At 38.3% G+C, this 18,219-nt stretch overlaps 2 protein-coding genes across 2 annotated transcripts in view; one reads left to right on the top strand and one right to left on the bottom strand.

Annotated features, from left to right (window-relative positions):
* Psmd1 (proteasome 26S subunit, non-ATPase 1) overlaps nt 1-18,219 on the bottom strand; it is an 88,871-nt gene that overhangs the window by 27,684 nt on the left and 42,968 nt on the right. The gene's annotated exons all lie outside the window — the stretch shown is intronic.
* Nucleotides 3,874-17,420, top strand: Htr2b (5-hydroxytryptamine receptor 2B). The gene is made up of 3 exons (XM_016002727.3): nt 3,874-5,575; nt 13,603-13,803; nt 16,299-17,420. The coding sequence occupies exons 1-3, from the start codon at nt 5,245-5,247 to the stop codon at nt 17,189-17,191; spliced, it is 1,425 nt and encodes a 474-aa protein (XP_015858213.1). The 5' UTR covers nt 3,874-5,244; the 3' UTR covers nt 17,192-17,420.

Here is an 18,219-nt window from a genome sequence, read left to right as displayed (position 1 = left end):
CTGGAGGCCAGAGTTTGAGGCCAGCCTGGTCTACATTCCAAGTTCCAGGCCAGCCAGCACTACATGGTGAGTAGGGGTGGGTACGACACACTGAAATAAATAACAAAATTCAGGTATTTTATTTCAATAAAAAGTTCTTTGCTTACAATTAATAGTCATCTTGCCAATGCTACTATTTGTACAAACCTTCCAAGAGCAAGAATTGGCAAAATCACCAACATCATCTAACCATAAATTGCACATATGAATTTGTTTGTTTCAACACTCTGGCTTCTAATTACTATTTCTTCACTGAGTTTTTCCTACAGCTAGTATATTACATCATATAATAAATGGAGTCTTGTCCCTCTACTCTCCAGCTCTCTCCACTAACAGAGGAAACCAGTAATAGATGTGCACAGGCTGAAACACTGCTATCGGCAGGGTCACCACAGGAAGTTTTGAAGGTAAAGTTTCATGATATTTCTCTGATAGAGTCACAAGTTATAATTATTACAGGTAAGTGCCATAACGTGAGAGGCTTAGCACAGTGCACAGGAATTAAGATACATTAGCTCCTGTAAGGCCCATGGCCTCTCTAAAATCCAAGCACCACCCTGAACAGAATCTAAGGGCCAGTTGGATGTCTTTAACCAAAGACATCACTGACGCCTCAGTCAACATAAAGAGGACTAAAGAACATTCCCTCCCTTAAACCACTTCTCTTATAATGACCATTCATCTGTATAATCCTATTCTACTCATTCCCTCAGATTCCTCCATCAATCTGCCAGTGAATCAAGTAAAACCCCCAACTCTTATTTCTGCTTTCAGGACCTTGTTTCAGACCCTGATATCCTCTCACTGGTTTCTGTCAACTTAGCTTTATTTACTTATGTTTAGTTCATTGAGATAGAGGGAACACAGGCTTAGAATCAGAAAGATCTGGGTTTCCATTCTAGGGTAATTATTTATCACCAGGGAGACAAGCTCTGAATCTTACTGAGCCTTAATTGTTTCACCCCCAAAATATTATCTGATCCTCTTTGTGTGTGCTGGAGAGAGCTGACATGTCTTTATGCTGTCGCCACTGAAATCCACATGCAAAACCAGCTTTGGGTCAGAATCAGGTATTTGTGTGCTAATATGCTGTAACTGGATCTCGATAAAGACAATAGAACGCACAGTCAAAGGTTCTTTTACTTTCAGATTTCCTTAGCAACTTTTTAGAGAACTAGCCCACAGAATTTTACAATTTGTCATTTAGTTGCATCAAGGGCAGGATATTCCAGGAAAAACTGACTCACAGAAAAGAGTTTACCTAAAAATCTGTCTTAAAATTTCACCTATTTTATAATCTCCATCTGAAAGTGGGAATAAATAAGATCTCCTTATTATAAATGGCCCACCTCCAGCCTTTAGTTTCCCTTCTTTCCCACCCACTGTACAAATGTCTTGTTTCTCAAATGCCATTATTATTTTATGAGATTTAGAAAACCAAATTCTCCCCAGGAACACAAATACTAGGAGCTGTTGTTATAGGGCTTTCCTAGCTAGCTGACTGCAGCTAAGCCTGAATTTGGTAGTGAGGGCTGGAAACTCAAAAGCCTTTTTTAAAAAACCCTGTCAGTTTGAGTCTAATAACATTTCAGTTCTGACACATTCTTTAGAAAACCCAAGTGTTTAGACAAGGAAAGACTCCTTTAATAAACTAGCTTAGGCATTTAATCTCTTTTGAAAGAGCACAATAAAGCCATAAGCTCTTTACAAGCCTGTCAGTGTTTTGACAGACAGCTTTATGGACAAAGGAGTTTCTAAGCAGCGACTGCAATGTAAAACCACACCAAAACGAAAACTTGTACACAGTATCTTTGCACACATGTGTATAATGATTTAAAGTAACAGTAAGTGAAATCTGATAAAATTGTATAATCATTTTGCAATTTATAAAGAATCAAGGGATCTCAACATGATTATCAATGATTGCAAATACATCATGAAAAGTTAGACCTTATGTAAGCCATCAGTTTTAGTTCTCAAGGAGGAAATAGACAAATTAATGGGGAGAAAGAAATCGAGTCTGAATGTTATCAAGCTTCTAGAACCAATAATCAGGGTACAGGAAATCCGGATCAGGAGACGGCTTAGCAGGTAAGGACCTGCTGTCAAGCTTGACTACCTGACTTGACCCTTGGGACCCACATGACTGAAGGAGACAAATGCAAGCTGTCCTCTGATACATGTGCTATGACATGCACACTCCTCCCCATACCACGCACACACAAACTAAATAAAATTGTAACAAAATTTTAAAAAGAATTTTAGGAAGTACAGTGAAAAAAAATACATTAAATTACAATACAGAGATGCCATCAACACAAAGTACTATGAGAAACCAGCAGGAAGAATGACCCAAAAGAAGGAAAAAGGAAAAGGAGGAGGAAAAGAAACAGACCTTGAGGGTTATCTGCAGCTGATGGTTGATGGGGAAGGGAAAAACCATTTCTTCAGTGGTACAGTCATTGGCAAGATGCCCACGCTCTGTAAAGGACCCAATGAAACACCTTGCTGGGATACACACGCACATGAAAGTAGAAGCGGGCCGGCTGGGAAGAGGAAAGTGGCGAATGGAGTGGGAGGAAGATAAGGGAGAGTAAGAGGACGTGGAATATGATGGAATACCTTATGAACATGTAATAAAATGTCATAATAAAAAACATACTATTAAATAGGGACTGGAGAGATGGCTCAGTGGTTAAGAGCACCGAATGCTCTTCCAGAGGACTCAGGTTCAATTCCCAGCATCCATATGGCAGCTCACAACTGTCTGTATCCCTCACACATACATGCAGACAAAACACCAAGGCAAATAAAATTTAAAAAAAATTAATTAAAAAACAAAACAAAACAAAAACATACAAATAGAGCTTGGTGGTGGTGGTGCACATCTTCAATCCCAGCACTTTAGGAGGATCTCTGTGAGTTCGAGGCCAGCCTGGTCTACAGAGTGAGATCCAGGACAGCCAAAACTACACAGAGAAACCCTGTCTCAAACCCCCAAACAAACAAACAAAAAACAAAAAACCCACAACTCCTGCCAGGTGGTAGTGGCTCATGCCTTTAAAGATTAATCTTAGCACTCAGGAGGCAGAGGCAGGTGGATCACTGTTAGTTCAAAGGTCATCCTGGTCTACAAAGCAAGTTCCAGGACAGCCCGGGCTGTTACAGAGAAACCCTATCTTGAAAAACCAAAAAACAAACAAATAAAACCCACAAATCTGATCAGTGATCTAGACATAAAGAAGCAACTCAACTCCAAAGAACCTATGAGCACCCTTTAAAGAGGAAACACTGAGAGTACTAGAGTTTTCACACTAAGCCAGTTTTATAGTTTAAATTTCAAGAGCGTAATTGTAAAGACTTATACATTACTTTTAAAAAATGGGCAGAAATGTATTTTTCTATACATTATACACTTTTCCCAATTAAAAATCTGTGGGAAAAGAAGTTGCCAATGAACCAGCTCCCAGGTTCAGAGGCTGTTTAGAAATGAGCAGTGACAAAGTTTCTGCCAAAATCTATGTATACAAGTAGCGCGCACATCTTTCTGTGCTCTTCTATATAAGGTAGTAACGTGAGTGAATTAATTGTGCTCCACAGCAAAGGCATAAAGCTGGATGAGAATCTTGTTTCACTGCTAGAAATTACAAGTTCCAAAACCTTTAGATTGTATCTTTTTTCCTCAAAAGGGGAAAACAGCCCAGGCTTAATGCCAAATAAAATCATCTTACACTAAAGTAAGAGTTTACTACCTTTCCCCCAAGTATCGAAGGTAACACATAAGAATGTAACTTGAATAAGGGTCATGAACTGGTTGGACACAATTAACGGAGTGGTTTTATGAATTACAATGAATGCAGCCATGTTCTAGTAATGACAGTATCAAAGAGGAAATGACCTCTCGGGCAGGCATACAGCTGCATAACACATTCGGTTCACTGCTTCCAAGAGCCAGTGCTGGAGACTCCGAGGAAGCAATGGGAGGAGGAGGACGTCAGGAGAAGGAGTCCAACTGAACAGACACAAGGACGGCACGCTTAGGAAACTCACTCGCAGATAAGAGGTAAGTAGTTAGCAAATGCATATGGAACTAACTTAGATTTGTGTTGTTTCCATTTGTATCTTCAGGAGCTCGGCCTCCATAGTCTTTTATATCTATTCAGTGGATTAAAATGTATAAATACAAAGGGTGATTTTAATATGGGGTTTTGAGTATAATGAACAAATAACTTCATCCTCCTCTTAAAGTGCTTCTTGAAGAAAACTGGGAAGAGTAAGGGAAACACAAGTATTTTAAAAAGAACTGGTTCAAATTTGGCAAACTTATGTGATTATATTTAAAACCTTATAGAAAGATGCAGTTACTAATACAAGCAAGTACTTGGCTAGTAATACTTTGAACTACTTTCTTTCCAACTAAAGGAATTATAAAATGAGTCATAAAAAGCATTTAAATCAACACCCATTAGACAAATGATTACACACTCAGATTCTCAGCTGGTAAATCCTGACTCAGACCTTAGGTGGGCTTGAGTCTTACTGGGTGGGCAGTCAGAACTTACTGAATCCTTTACTTACAACTATTTAGAGCTTTGAGTCACTATTCTGTATGTTTTCTAAAGTTATGGGGGGAGTATTCAAGGGTCAGATAGCATTTATTGTGCTATCTCCTCTACATTACCTCTGTGGCAAATCAGAACTACAGTATTTTTGTGGGCACTGGCTGAACTATCACAAATGCATACCAACCTATCAAAATAGGAAGGGGGACTTAGTTAGCTCTAGTGTTTCTTACTGCTTTCTGGAAATAACATCCTCTCTGTATCTAGGCGGAACTCTCTGACATTTAAGTTCAAATTCATCTCTTAGAATTACAGAAGAAAAAAAAAAAGATGAGAAACTAACATTTTTTTCCCCCTTTCTTCCACATCTATTGGTGACTTTCATTGAGTCTTCTGAAATCGAAGCTTCTAGAAAAGACTAAAAATGTGGATATCTTACTGGCAAACACGGACAGATGCATGTGCATCCCCATCTTGGAGAACCTGAATCTTTAAAAAGGAATATAAGTCGATCTTGGCTTTGAATGTCTGGCATGGGTACAATGCCTCGCAAAAGCAGATGACTAGCTTAGCTACTGACCATGCTGACCACTGTCTGGTACTGGACTGAATCACAGAACAGCGAACGGCTTGCTCTTATAAAATGTCTGAACAAAGTCCAACTCCTGGGCACATTTTACAGAATATATGTGATCACTTGATCTTGTCTAACCATTCTGGACTAAAGACAGAATCAGTAGCAAAGGAAATGAAGCTGACTGCCGAGGACCAGGGGAATAAAGTGCAGTGGGCAGCTCTGCTGATACTCCTGGTGATAATACCCACCATCGGTGGGAACATCCTTGTTATTCTGGCTGTGTCACTGGAGAAAAGGCTGCAGCATGCTACCAACTACTTTCTAATGTCCTTGGCAGTGGCTGATTTGCTGGTTGGAGTGTTTGTGATGCCGATTGCCCTCTTGACAATCATGTTTGGTAAGTATTTACCCTTGTTTCTGCCACTGAAACCCCCAACTACTAACGAACCTGGCATGCATTTGATCTTTATTTTCTTTTAAATAAAAGATGGACCTGGATTAAAGACACAGAAGGGAACATTCCCTCACTTTTTCTATGATTTGTTATAAACGTGAAAGGACACAAAAATATTTTCTTAGGAACAATTTGACCCCCTCCTCAGCCATCTTATAAAATCACTAATCTGGCAATATTCACATATTCTGCATGTATTACCTAAAAATTATAGTAAGTAAAAAAATCATACTTTTCATACTTTCTCTGTAACAAAGTAATCAATAACTTGGACAATTCTGGGACTTTAATCACTGAACCATTGAGTCCCATCCCTATTACAGCCTTGAACCTTTAAGAAAAGATATTTATTTACAAAAGAAAATGGTCTGGCTCAGAGTACATCAAGAGAAGACCCATCTGTTTAATTTTTCTTATGGTATCTGACCATCTGTGTTCCCAATAAACTTGAAAGTCAATAAAATAAGTGGAATAGATCCTGAGTTACTGTGATAATAAAAATACAGTTTGACTTTCAGATCTTTGTTATAATAAAAAAAGACAATATATTAAAGTAGGCATATGGAGTTTCTGCTGTGTGTACATCACCCCAAACTATGTGAGCAAACACAAATGATTGTGCTGAGGAATTATGAGGGCTCTTAGTTTCAAAGTCAACATTCAAAGAACATTTAATTAGTCAATGTTTGGGATAAACTGATATTCCACTAATAAACCACTTAAGATAATTATAGATGCTCAGGCTTCCAAGAATTGTACTTATATGTGGAGAATAAACACACAAGTTATGCAAGTAAAATTTACTAACCCAGAACATACTAGTTGATTAAATGAAAAAGTAAAGAAAAACTGCTATTCCAATTATTTTTATAAGAAACAGCAGGGAGACATTAGAATGAAGAACTTGTGTCTTCACATGTAGTAAGATGACGAGGAGTTAAAACTTGCTATTGCAAAGCAACACTCACCCAGCTTTAAAGGACAAATAAGCTTCTACTGCCTTAGTAGATTCTCTCATCAGTAGTAATCTCTCCCTTTCTCTTTCCTTCCATCATTCTGTAATCTCTTGAATACCCTAATGGTATGTGTAAGAAATGACACTCTAATAACAACCTGAAGCTCAAAAGAAGGAAGGATGGATGATGTAGGGAGGTATATGGAAAGACCTCAGATTCGTAAGATTCCAGTTCTCAACTCCATGTTCATAACAATAGCTTAAAGAATAACCCCACACTCTTTGGTGCTTCACTAGGCATACAGAATATATCAAAATGCATTATCTCTGTTTTACTAACATAAAAATATTGAATAGAGATCTGAAGGAATTTTACAGAAGTGAATTTTAACTTGAAACCTTAGTCTGTAGATACCAAACATCTACTATATGCAAAATTCTGAGCTAGGTATTTAAATCATTGGCTTAGGATAAGGAATCTTTTTAAAAAATATACAATTTATTTATTTTTATTTTATGTGCATTGGTGTTTTGCTTGCATTTATGTCTGTGTGAGCATGTCGGATCCCCTGGAACAGGAGTTACACAGGTGTGAGCTGCCATGTGGGTGCTGAGAATTGAACCCGGGTCCTCTGCAAGAGCAGCCAGTGCTCTAACCACTGAGCCTTCTCTCCAGCCCCAGATAAGGAATCTTAACAGAGAAAAGTCTATAGTGTTCAAGTTAGCTGACAAACACTTCACAAGGAGGTTTCAAATAGTTGGCAACTCATGAGCTGAAGAAAGTGCTTATATAGAAAATTATTGCTTAAGGTATTCTTAACAATAAAAAACAGCAGAAAACTAAACATTTTAACATAAAATATATAGAACACCTACATACTTATATTTTAAATTGTAACCCATTTTAACAGCATTTCATTCTTCAAATACTTGTAAAACAATTTACATAAAACATCTCAGTCCCAACCACTTTGTTATCAGTAATTATGCTGTATAAAGGAGCTATTAGACTGCAGGGTGGGGAAGCAACCCTGACTAACCTGGGAATGTAATTATTGCTTAAAATGTCACGGCATGAATTGACTATTTAAGATATAGTCTGTGACCACAGGGCATATGGATACATGCTACCATGGGAAATGAATGTTCATAAACTGGAAGCTGTGTACAGTGTAAATGGGTGGGGACCTGATTTCAAATAGTAGGATCTTTGTATAACCTTCCCAGCTTGATAAATACTAAGACTTTCTAAACTAACACATTTGCATGAAATTCTGATAATTTTTTAAAAGTAACAGTATATGATGTATGCTTTTTTCTAATTACATGGAAAATCTTCAGAACCTCTGAAGTCTACAAACCAAAGTGTTCTTGGTTATATAATCATAAAAGATTAACTACCATTTTGAACAATCTAAGCTATTACAGGGAAGTTCAATACAAGCAACTAAAAACCTTTATAGCAGTTAAGTATTCTAATAAAGTCAAACTTTAAAAAGAATGAGCTAGAAATAACAAAGTAGCCCTGGTGTTCTTAATTGAGGGATATTTTATTCAAACATTTATTTGTAATATTTAATTCCGTATTGTCTGAATTTCTGTTTTACCAAGACTATAAAACTCTTGACATGACACTTAACTTTTCTGCCAAATCTTCTTTGGGAGCACTGGATGCAACCTTTACAGGTTTATTTGCTTATTGTTACCATTTTATCTATTATTCTTCAAATCCATGATTACAATACAACAGCTTTTAACATAAACCCTAAAAATACCTACATCAGAAATACTTGGGCAATGAAGTCTAAGGTGGGAAGACTGCAAATTGGACACCAGCCTGAGGGTTACAAAGCAGGACCCTCTTGCAATAACGAACACCTCCAAACCACGAGCCACTGGCGAGATGGTCCACAGTAAATGTGGGTAAAGGTGCTTGGTGGGGGACCTGAGTTCATCCTCAAGATCTACATGGTGGAGAGAACTGACCCCTTCCAGTTGTCTCCTGTTCTTCACACATGTACCAAAGTCTAAACAATTTCTGGCGCCCCCCCCAACCATGTGTGCGCGCTCACACAGACGTGCACACAAGCTATAAATAAGTGAAATTCAAATTAACAAAACAAAATAAAGTGACAACAAAAAAGAAAGATGGGAAGGAATGAAGGGAGGGAGAGAGGGAAAGAGATAAGAATATTTGAGTAAGAAACAGAGAATATCTCCAATATTTTCCTTATCAAATACATTATTGAAAATATGAAGGCAAAAGTATGTAACATTTGGTTATCCATTTGTGGGTTTTTGTTAGGTTTTGTTTTTTTTGTTTTTCAAGACAAGATTTCCCTGTGAAGTCCAGGCTGGCCTGCCTCTGCCTCCTGGGTAATGGGATTAAAAGTGTAGATCGCCACACTGGGCTCCATAGTAATAAATTTTTAATCCATATTCTATGAGCCATAGTATGAAGCAATACCCATGGAGCAGGTGAAACATAGTGCATTAAATTGTTTGGAAGACAGTTGGAAAGACTAATTCTGAAACCGGAGAACAAGGCAATGAACACTTTTTGGAAAGTGGAAATTTAAAAAGTCAAGGAAATTTCTTACTACATACTAAGTAGATGAAAACACTTAAAACACTATCATTTTAGCTAACCCCAGAAGATATTGTTATATGTTCAGATGAGAGGAAAATACACCCAGACACACATGCCCAACCAAATCCCCCAAACAAAAAACAATACCAACCAAGTAACCACCCCAGAAGCTTTGCAGAACCTAAGCACTGAACCAGGTATTGCTTATATTGAAATATAAAAAAGCAGTAGAATTCTTCTGTTGAAACAAAAATTGTTTAGGGCTGTCCCACAACAGTTAAGTTTCTAAACTGTATGCCTTTGTGAACCCCATAGGCATAGCCTTTTCAGAATGCCTTTCAAAACAATCTTTAAAACTCTTAAAGTAAAGGAGATGTTTTATAACTCAGATTTATAGACTGATGCTAATTATTAAAAAAAATGATGTAACTTAACTTTCCAAACTAAAAACTTGACTAAAAGGCAAGGAGATTTCAGATGCAGTGAATCTATCTCATCAAAACACAAGGCTTCGGGTTTAAAAAAAAAATCAGATTTTTACAATTAATAAAAAGAAAGCAAGTAACAACATATTCTTCCTCAAAGCAAAAGCATGGGGACAGCCCAATTACAATGTACATAGGTTATTAATGTTTCAGTGTAATAACAAATAGCAATAACATTCAACTTTAGAAAAAGACACTTTTATGATAAATTTCAGTGTAGCAGTTAGGGGTGTTCCCGCTGTGTTCTCTGTCTCCCCCAGTACAGGTTCACGTTCAAGCAGATGCACTGCACTCTTGCTCTACTTGGACAGATCAAGACACTGGTTGTACACAGGTAATCTGGCTTGTTTCTGAATGTGTACCTTCACTGCCAGTTTGATGGACTAGTCACTTTCCAAAACAGTAACAACTGCCATTTTGAGTGATATCTCTGTGCCATACACTGTTGCAAATATTCCACACATATTATTTTACCATATTTCAAACCCATACATACAATACCATAGCAAGCTTATCAAACAGGTAATACTAGCGCCATCACAGACAGGATCTACAACAGGTTAACTAATTATCTGAGATAAGAAAATAAGCGGCACACTATGTGAATCCAGGAGGAATGATTCTGGAAAATTCTTATGCTCAGCCCCTCATTGCCCTTCTCTGCTTTCTCAAAGACAAATGTTGATCCTATCAACTCAAAGTATTATATTCAGCATATGGGACTAACAAGAAAGCATACAGAATTTGGGGGATGATGAGGCAGAACCCAGTATCTTTCAATTAAAAATATACTTCACATTATGTGATAGAATACTTAGGTCTCAGCTAGTACTTGTACAAATCCTTGAGGTGACTGATCTATTTTCTGAGGAAGGTACTAGAAACAGACAATGCCTATGAAGTTGCTGAACCTTGCTAGGAGACAAACAGAAACTTAGGCAGCACGTGAGAATGACCACCCTCACGTACATGGACGGTCTTTACGGTATGTAGTTTCACAATGAACAAGCACTGTCTTACTAACAGCTGAATAAACTATCTACAAACTCAAGACTTGTCTGCTCCTCAAATATTACTCTATGACATTTAATGTACAATTATTTTAAGTACTCATAGAAATGTCATTATTCAAATATTACTTTTCTCTGGTTTTAGTTCAAAGACAGTAAAGGAAGGAAGTTGAAAATGGGATTTATGGGTTGGAATATAGTTTAATGGCAGAGTGCTTGCTTAGTCTTGAGGCTTTGGTTCAATTCAGGGATGGTGGTGGTGATAGGGTGAAGAAAAAGGTACAGGGTGGGTAGAATTTGCTTTTCAGAAAAATTTTATGTGAGAGTCCAAGAAAAGCAATTATTAACTAGTCTATGTGATTAGTCTATTATTAGTCTCATTAACTTCTCACAGATACATTTTTTTCTTTTCTTCTTAAACTTAAATCTTTCTTGTTTTGGTTGATTATTACAAATTTAATTAATATCCAATCTAAGTCCTGCTGAACATAAGGCATTACAATAAATAAATAAATGTAATTATAAATCTAACTCAATGCTTCCTATATGCTACATGGGTGCCCCACCACCAGATTACATTCCTAGCTCCTTTTGTGCTTTTATAAATTGTTGCACTTTTGTTTTGGAGACAGGGTCATGATGTGTTGTCAAGGCTGGCTTTCAACTTACTATGAGGCCCAGGCTAGCCCCCAAGTTTTCATTTTCCTGCCTCAACCTCCAAGTGCTGGGATCATAAGCAAGTGCACCATGCCCACAGTTCTGTTCTTGCTTTCCTTCCCCCATTTAGATTGTATTTTACTATCTTACTTTATGTGTGTACTTTGCCTATACATATGTCTCTGCACCATGGGTATGCCTGGTGCTTGCAGAGGCCAGAAAAGGATGTCAGATCCCCTGGAACTATGGTTACACACAGTTGTGAGCTGCCTCGTGGGTGCTAGGAATCAAACCCAGGTCCTCTGGAAGAGCAGCCATGCTCTTAACCACTGAACCATCTCTCTAGCCCCATTCTTGCTTTTAATAAAAGGTTTCTATTAATTTAGTGCCACTATTCTGCTTTCATAAAGTCTATCCATTAGTATTTCATGGAAAGGTGGAATCTTAAAGCTCTATCTCTCTTAAACCTATATACTCCTTTCTTAGAATTCTATACCACTGTCAGTTATTTCTGATTAAAATAAGAATGTTCCAGTGATCTGCATTGATTTTAATTCCCATTTCTCCAAAACTGGTGTCCATAAACATATTAACTCTGTTGGAAATAAGGCTAATAAGGCTTCACAAGCCTAATTAAATCAGCATTGGAAAGATTTCCTTTTTAGCCTATAAGGAGAAATACCGTGGGTCAAAGAGTCAAATTCCAAAAACATGTATTTTTTATGTGTTCTCTGTGGCTTCCTGCTCATGGCTACAAGATTTATGACTAGAATTTTCCAGACCTTAATTTTCAAATGTAGATAGTTAAGAATAGCTAAGTAGGAAAGTTTAAATTAGTAGCAAAGTGTTTTATTTTAAAGTTCTACACAGACTGTGTGCACTTAGCCAGGTGAGGCAGAAGGGTTGTCTATTTTAGGTCAGCTTGAGTCACATGGTACTATCTCAAACAAAATGAAACAAAGAACCTCAAGAAACGTCCAAACCAAAAACAAAACAAAGCAAACAACAACAACCATAGTAATTACAGTGGTAGAAAACTTGCTTAGCATACTTCAGGTACTGGCTTCCATCTCTAGCAACACACATGCTTTTGAGTTTTTTTATTCTTGATATAGAATCTTGCTATGCTGCCAGGTTGGATTAAGGCCTGGGATCATGTGACCCTTCCATGTCAGCCTCCACGGTACCTGGGACATGCTCCTACATATAGTTCAGACTTGACTATTTGTCTATTTCCTTACTCTTAGCTTCCCTTCAGTTTCCACTGTGAAACGCTCTTCATCATTGATTCTTTTCCGTCTTACACGGTTTCCCTTTAATGCTAGGTGGTTAAAGAATGCACGGCCATTGTTTGTCTTAGGTCATTTTCCGCTGATGACAGACAACTGGAACACTACAGTTAAGAAAATTCAATTGCTTGGGTTCTATCTACAGGTCTTTGCTTTAGTTTACTCTGAGAGGCTCTCATGAGGTCCTCGTGTGCGCATGTGTGTTTGGGAGTCAGAGGTTGCTGTCTGGAGTCTTCCTGAGTCGCTTTCCATCTTATTTTTTGAGGCAGGCTCTCTCAACTGAACCCAGAGCTCACTGATTTGACTAGGTTGGCTGGCCAGCAAGGCCCAGGGACTCCTTATGTCTCTGTCTCTCTAGCCCTGGGAGGTACTCCAGCACTGAGATTACAAGTGCAAACTGTCACACCTGGCTTTATATGGATTTGGGGATCTGAACTCAGGTACTTATGCTTACATGGAAGCACTTTACCAACCGAGCCTCTCCAGCTCCTAAATGTTCCTTTCTAGGAGACACTCTGAGTGCCTATCTCACATGTGTAGGCCCGGGTACATCTTTTAAGACTAAAATAGCCTTTTCTACAAAGTCTTCCTGTAGCACAGATGCTTAAACTTGAATTTCCATACAGATCATGTGGGGGTTTGGTTCAATGAATTCTCATACAATGCCTATATGCATCAGATAGAACCTAAGACCCTGCTTGCCCAATAAACGCCCCAGGTGATATCCATCTCTAGTCACTATCTGTAATCAGAGTACACAATTTTCTAAAGAACACTTTCAATTAATAGTTCAATTTTGATAAATAAATGCTCTCCTCCAAAAGCTCATATTCAAAGACTTAATTACATCTGAACTGATTCATTTGCAACATCAATGACATCTCCAAGGTCATTTTAAGATGTTTAAAAAAATATGTACTGGCTTAAGAAAAAGATTAAACTGAAGACTGCCATTCTATAAGGAAAAAATTCTTTTTCTTTCAGAGGCTATATGGCCCCTCCCACTGGTCCTGTGTCCTGCTTGGTTATTCCTTGATGTTCTCTTTTCAACTGCCTCCATCATGCATCTCTGTGCTATTTCAGTGGATCGATACATAGCCATCAAAAAGCCAATCCAGGCCAATCAGTGCAATTCCCGGGCTACTACATTCATCAAGATTACAGTGGTATGGTTAATTTCAATAGGTATGTGGGGAATGCCAAAGGTATTGGTGGAATGTCCAGTGTTTATTTCCATATGGCCAGAATGCCAGGTCTAGTACCTAGGAAAACTCAGAGGTCAAGGCAATCCACTGATATCCAAGAACATGCACATGACATTCACTGTGCAACTTCTACGCCATTATCAGCAAAACCTACATCAGCAGTTAAGTCTGTGTCTTGAGAACGAGCCAGTGTTTGCTGTAGGACCATCACACTTCCATTTTGATGTTCAGGAAGTTTAAGCCCCAAAGTGTTGATATTTGCCAATAAATCATTAAGGTCTAACTAGCATGAGGAATCAAGCCACCAAAGTAAAGCATCAAAAAATGAAATGCATCTTCAATCACATCTAACAGCATAAACAAAAGAGGAGAAAAGGCCAAGCAAGCCAAACTTTGTAAACAGGTACTAAAGACCATAAATTCACCCAGGAAGTCGGCATTCCAATGTATACAGACTGAAGGCAGTTAAATATCTACTTCAGTGTCTTAAGTGACAAAAAAAATCTAAGATAGATGTTAAGCTAATGTTTAGAAATGGTTTATAGGAAGAAATCAATTTCCTTTAAACTGCTCTATGCTTCTGCATTAATCTTTTTTATTTTTTAAGATTTATTTATTTATTTTTTTATTTATGAGTGCTTCTCCTGCACATATGTCTGTGCATGTTGTGTGTGCCCAATGCCTCAAGGCCAGCTGAGGGCACTGGACCTCCTAGAGGCCAGCTGAGGGCACTGGACACTTGGCACTGGCGTTTCAACTAGCTGTGAGCTGCTTCTCCAGTCTACTGTCATCTTGAAGGCTCCAAGACAGCTGCTATTAGAGCACCTTGAATGAAGTGCAGAGTCCATTCAAAGCTCTCCTAAGTTAATTGCAGAAAAACAAACTTGCAGATTTGTAACAAATGATCTGACCAGCACATACACTGCTTTGCAGTAGAAAGAAAAAAATTTTGAAGAGGAAAAAAATTATGAATCCTGAAGTGTTAAAAGGGGAGTAAAAAAACAAACAAAAAACTATAGCTTATTTCTCTCTAACCAGTGGAAGAATGTGCGCCATAAAGCAAGAAAGACATGGAGATTATGTTCATATTCCTGAAATAATGGCTCTAGAGCCCAAACTTCTCTGACATGCCTAGGAGGGAAGAAGAGTTAAGGAAATGTCTGTTGAGAATAGAGAGATTTTATATCAAACAGTAGATGACCAGAATGAGAAAGTGAGTGTCCAGGGAGAGACAGAAGCACAGAAGACTTTTTCTATAATGGGCAGGAATATGGTGATAGCTTGTTGGTTAGAAGTTATCTTAATTAAGGCTGGATAACATGACTTTATCAATGTCAAATTTTTACTAAATATAATGTGCAAGCTCTTAAGAATACATTGGCAAAAAAGAAAAAGGGCTCAGCAGTTATATGTGGTAAGTAAATATTTTAGGTTGCAGGCTGTACGGACTTAACTGTGTTGTAGAAGAATAAAAGAACACACACACACACACACACACACACACACACACACACACACACACACACACACACACACTTTTGCCTCTCTAGCTATCAAACCCAACTTGTTCTGGCTAAAAGAAGCCATAGTTACTACATTAATAATGAATATGGTGGTGTTCTAGTAAAACTCACAGAAACAGAATGGTAGACAGTGTTCCTCTAGCTATAGACACTGACGCCCTGGTGCAGAGTACACAAACTCTTCTTTCTAGTGGTAAATCTGAAACGGGTGAGAAGGGTAGAGGCTGATACCATAAATGGTTTGAGGAGATTGCCTTGTTCGGGGCTGTTGGGTATTATAAATAGGTTGTGAAGACATAGGAGTGCTTTTGGACTTATGAAACAATTCAAGATAAACTTAATCAGCTCACATATTTAGATAGTATCTGCTGTTTTGAAGGTGTGATTCTTGTGTTATTCCCTTTTCTAATAATTACTTCCCTAAGCAATATCATATTTAAATACCTACTTTATAGTACTTAAAGTATTTAAAAAATAGCACCAGATATATACATTCTCAACTATTAGAGGAACTCTAAATCTTGAAAACAAGTTCATAACTTGTACACGCTTGTTTATGAAGCAGTAATTTTTAAAGGAAGGTCATTTTGTTTTCTCTAAAAAGTTTTAAGATTAAAAGACATTCACAAATACAAAAAGGATAAAACTGTTAGGTGAAACTGTATAACCTGAAAGATAAATAGATACCATTTGAAAATTAAGACACCAAATCTCCAAATTCTCTCTAAATGAACTACTCTGGATATTAACCTTATCTTGAACCTTATCTTCCAACCTGGAAAAAACAGATTTGCACAGTTATATTCCATTTGTCAAAGGATCTGCCGCTAACCCTGACAGATTTAAAGCTGAGGGTCTCAGGAATTGTAGTGCATCAGCACAAAGTTTCTACAAGTAACTCTCAAAACAGGTCGTGAAAGTGACTCAGTTTATCTTGCTTCCTCTTCCTTAGGCATCGCCATCCCAGTTCCTATTAAAGGCATAGAGGATGATGCGACTAACCCAGACAACATCACCTGTGAGCTGAAGAAGGAACGTTTTGGCAATTTCATGCTCTTTGGCTCACTGGCTGCTTTCTTTGCACCTCTTGCGATCATGATCGTCACCTACTTTCTCACTATTCACGCCTTACGAAAGAAAGCTTACTTGGTCAAAAACAAGCCACCTCAACGCCTAGCATTGTGGACTGTGTCCACAGTATTCCAAAGAGAAGAATCATCCTTTTCATCGCCTGAAAAAGTTGCAATGCTGGACAGTGCTCACAAGGATAAAACTCTACCTAACTCAAGTGATGAAACTCTTATGCGAAGAATGTCCTCAGTTGGAAAAAAATCAGCCCAAACCATTTCTAATGAACAGAGAGCCTCAAAAGTCCTTGGAATTGTATTTTTCCTCTTTCTGCTTATGTGGTGCCCCTTTTTTATTACAAATGTAACATTAGCTTTGTGTAATTCCTGCAACCAGACTACTCTTGAAATGCTCCTGGAGGTATTTGTGTGGATAGGCTACATTTCCTCAGGGGTGAATCCTTTGATCTACACCCTCTTCAATAAGACATTTCGGAAAGCATTTTGCAGGTACATCACCTGCAATTACCAGGCCACAAAGTCAGTAAAAGCACTTAGAAAATGTTCCAGTACAATCTACTTTGGGAATTCAATGGTAGAAAACTCTAAATTTTTCACAAAACATGGAATTCGAAATGGGATCAATCCTGCCCTGTACCAGAGCCCAATGAGGCTCCGAAGTTCAACCATACAGTCTTCATCAATCATTCTCCTAGATACACTTCTCCTCACTGAAAATGACGGTGACAAGACTGAAGAGCAAGTCAGCTATATGTAGCAGAATGGACAATCATCAGCTTATTCGAGTTAAGGTGGATGGGCAGGATGCAAGTGCACCAAGACAATGCACAGAATAAAATATCATCTCCTGAAAGTGGGAGTTAATACTAAGGTTGTCCAATTTCCTTATCTAAACAAAGTCAAAACGTGGACAGAGAGTTTTGTATGGCTATGAACAAAAGCAATCCCTACCCTGGTTTTCAAATGAAATAAAATTATAGAAGTCAGTAAGTTTCAGTCTTTAAAACAACGATTACAGAGCTAGGGAGACGGTGCAGTGCTCCCCAGGCAAGACTGAGGACCTGATCTGGGCCGCACCCATATAACAGCTGGGCACAGCGCTGCCCGCTGCAGTCCTACTGCTGGGGAGGCAGACAGGAGGTTCCTGAATTTGCTGAACCAGGAGCTCCAGATTCAGTGAGACTCCCCGAAAAAAACCCACAATAATCTGATACATAGTGGATCCTCCACCCCCAAAACATACATGTAAAACCCTAAAACCAAAACAAACAACAACAACAAAAAACCTTCTGATCATATTTGGAGGTAAAGTGAAGAGTGGCTGTAATGGTGACATAGTACACTCAGGAAACTATCTTGACAGAAGAAATGGAGAGGACAGTAGTTAGACGTCGGGCAATGTAACAGACCTTAGAAGCAGACTGTTAACAGGCATTTAATCAGCAGAGGCAGGTCCACTGGAAGAGGACGAGGAGGAGAAAGCAAACGAAATTGCCCTTAGGTACTTGAACCAGACTATGTTCCTCAAAGGTTTGAATCAACATGCTGAAACAGGGACTATGGAACTCCATTCCAGAGACCTAAGTGTAAGGGAGTAATCTCATAAACTGAGGTCACACCTGCCCGTGCTCACCCAACAATGTGGCTGAACTTCTAGCACAATTCTCCCTTACTGTTTGTTACCTCACCTTGCACTGTTTAGGCCAGAAATGAGCACAACCTCCACTGGACAGCTGACTGAATTCAGAAATGATATTTAGTTTAACTGCACCTCAGTTTTTGCAT

Source organism: Peromyscus maniculatus, chromosome 13 (assembly GCF_049852395.1).
Source record: "Peromyscus maniculatus bairdii isolate BWxNUB_F1_BW_parent chromosome 13, HU_Pman_BW_mat_3.1, whole genome shotgun sequence".
Taxonomy (NCBI): domain Eukaryota; kingdom Metazoa; phylum Chordata; class Mammalia; order Rodentia; family Cricetidae; genus Peromyscus; species Peromyscus maniculatus.
This window is presented reverse-complemented; position numbering and strand designations above follow the sequence as displayed.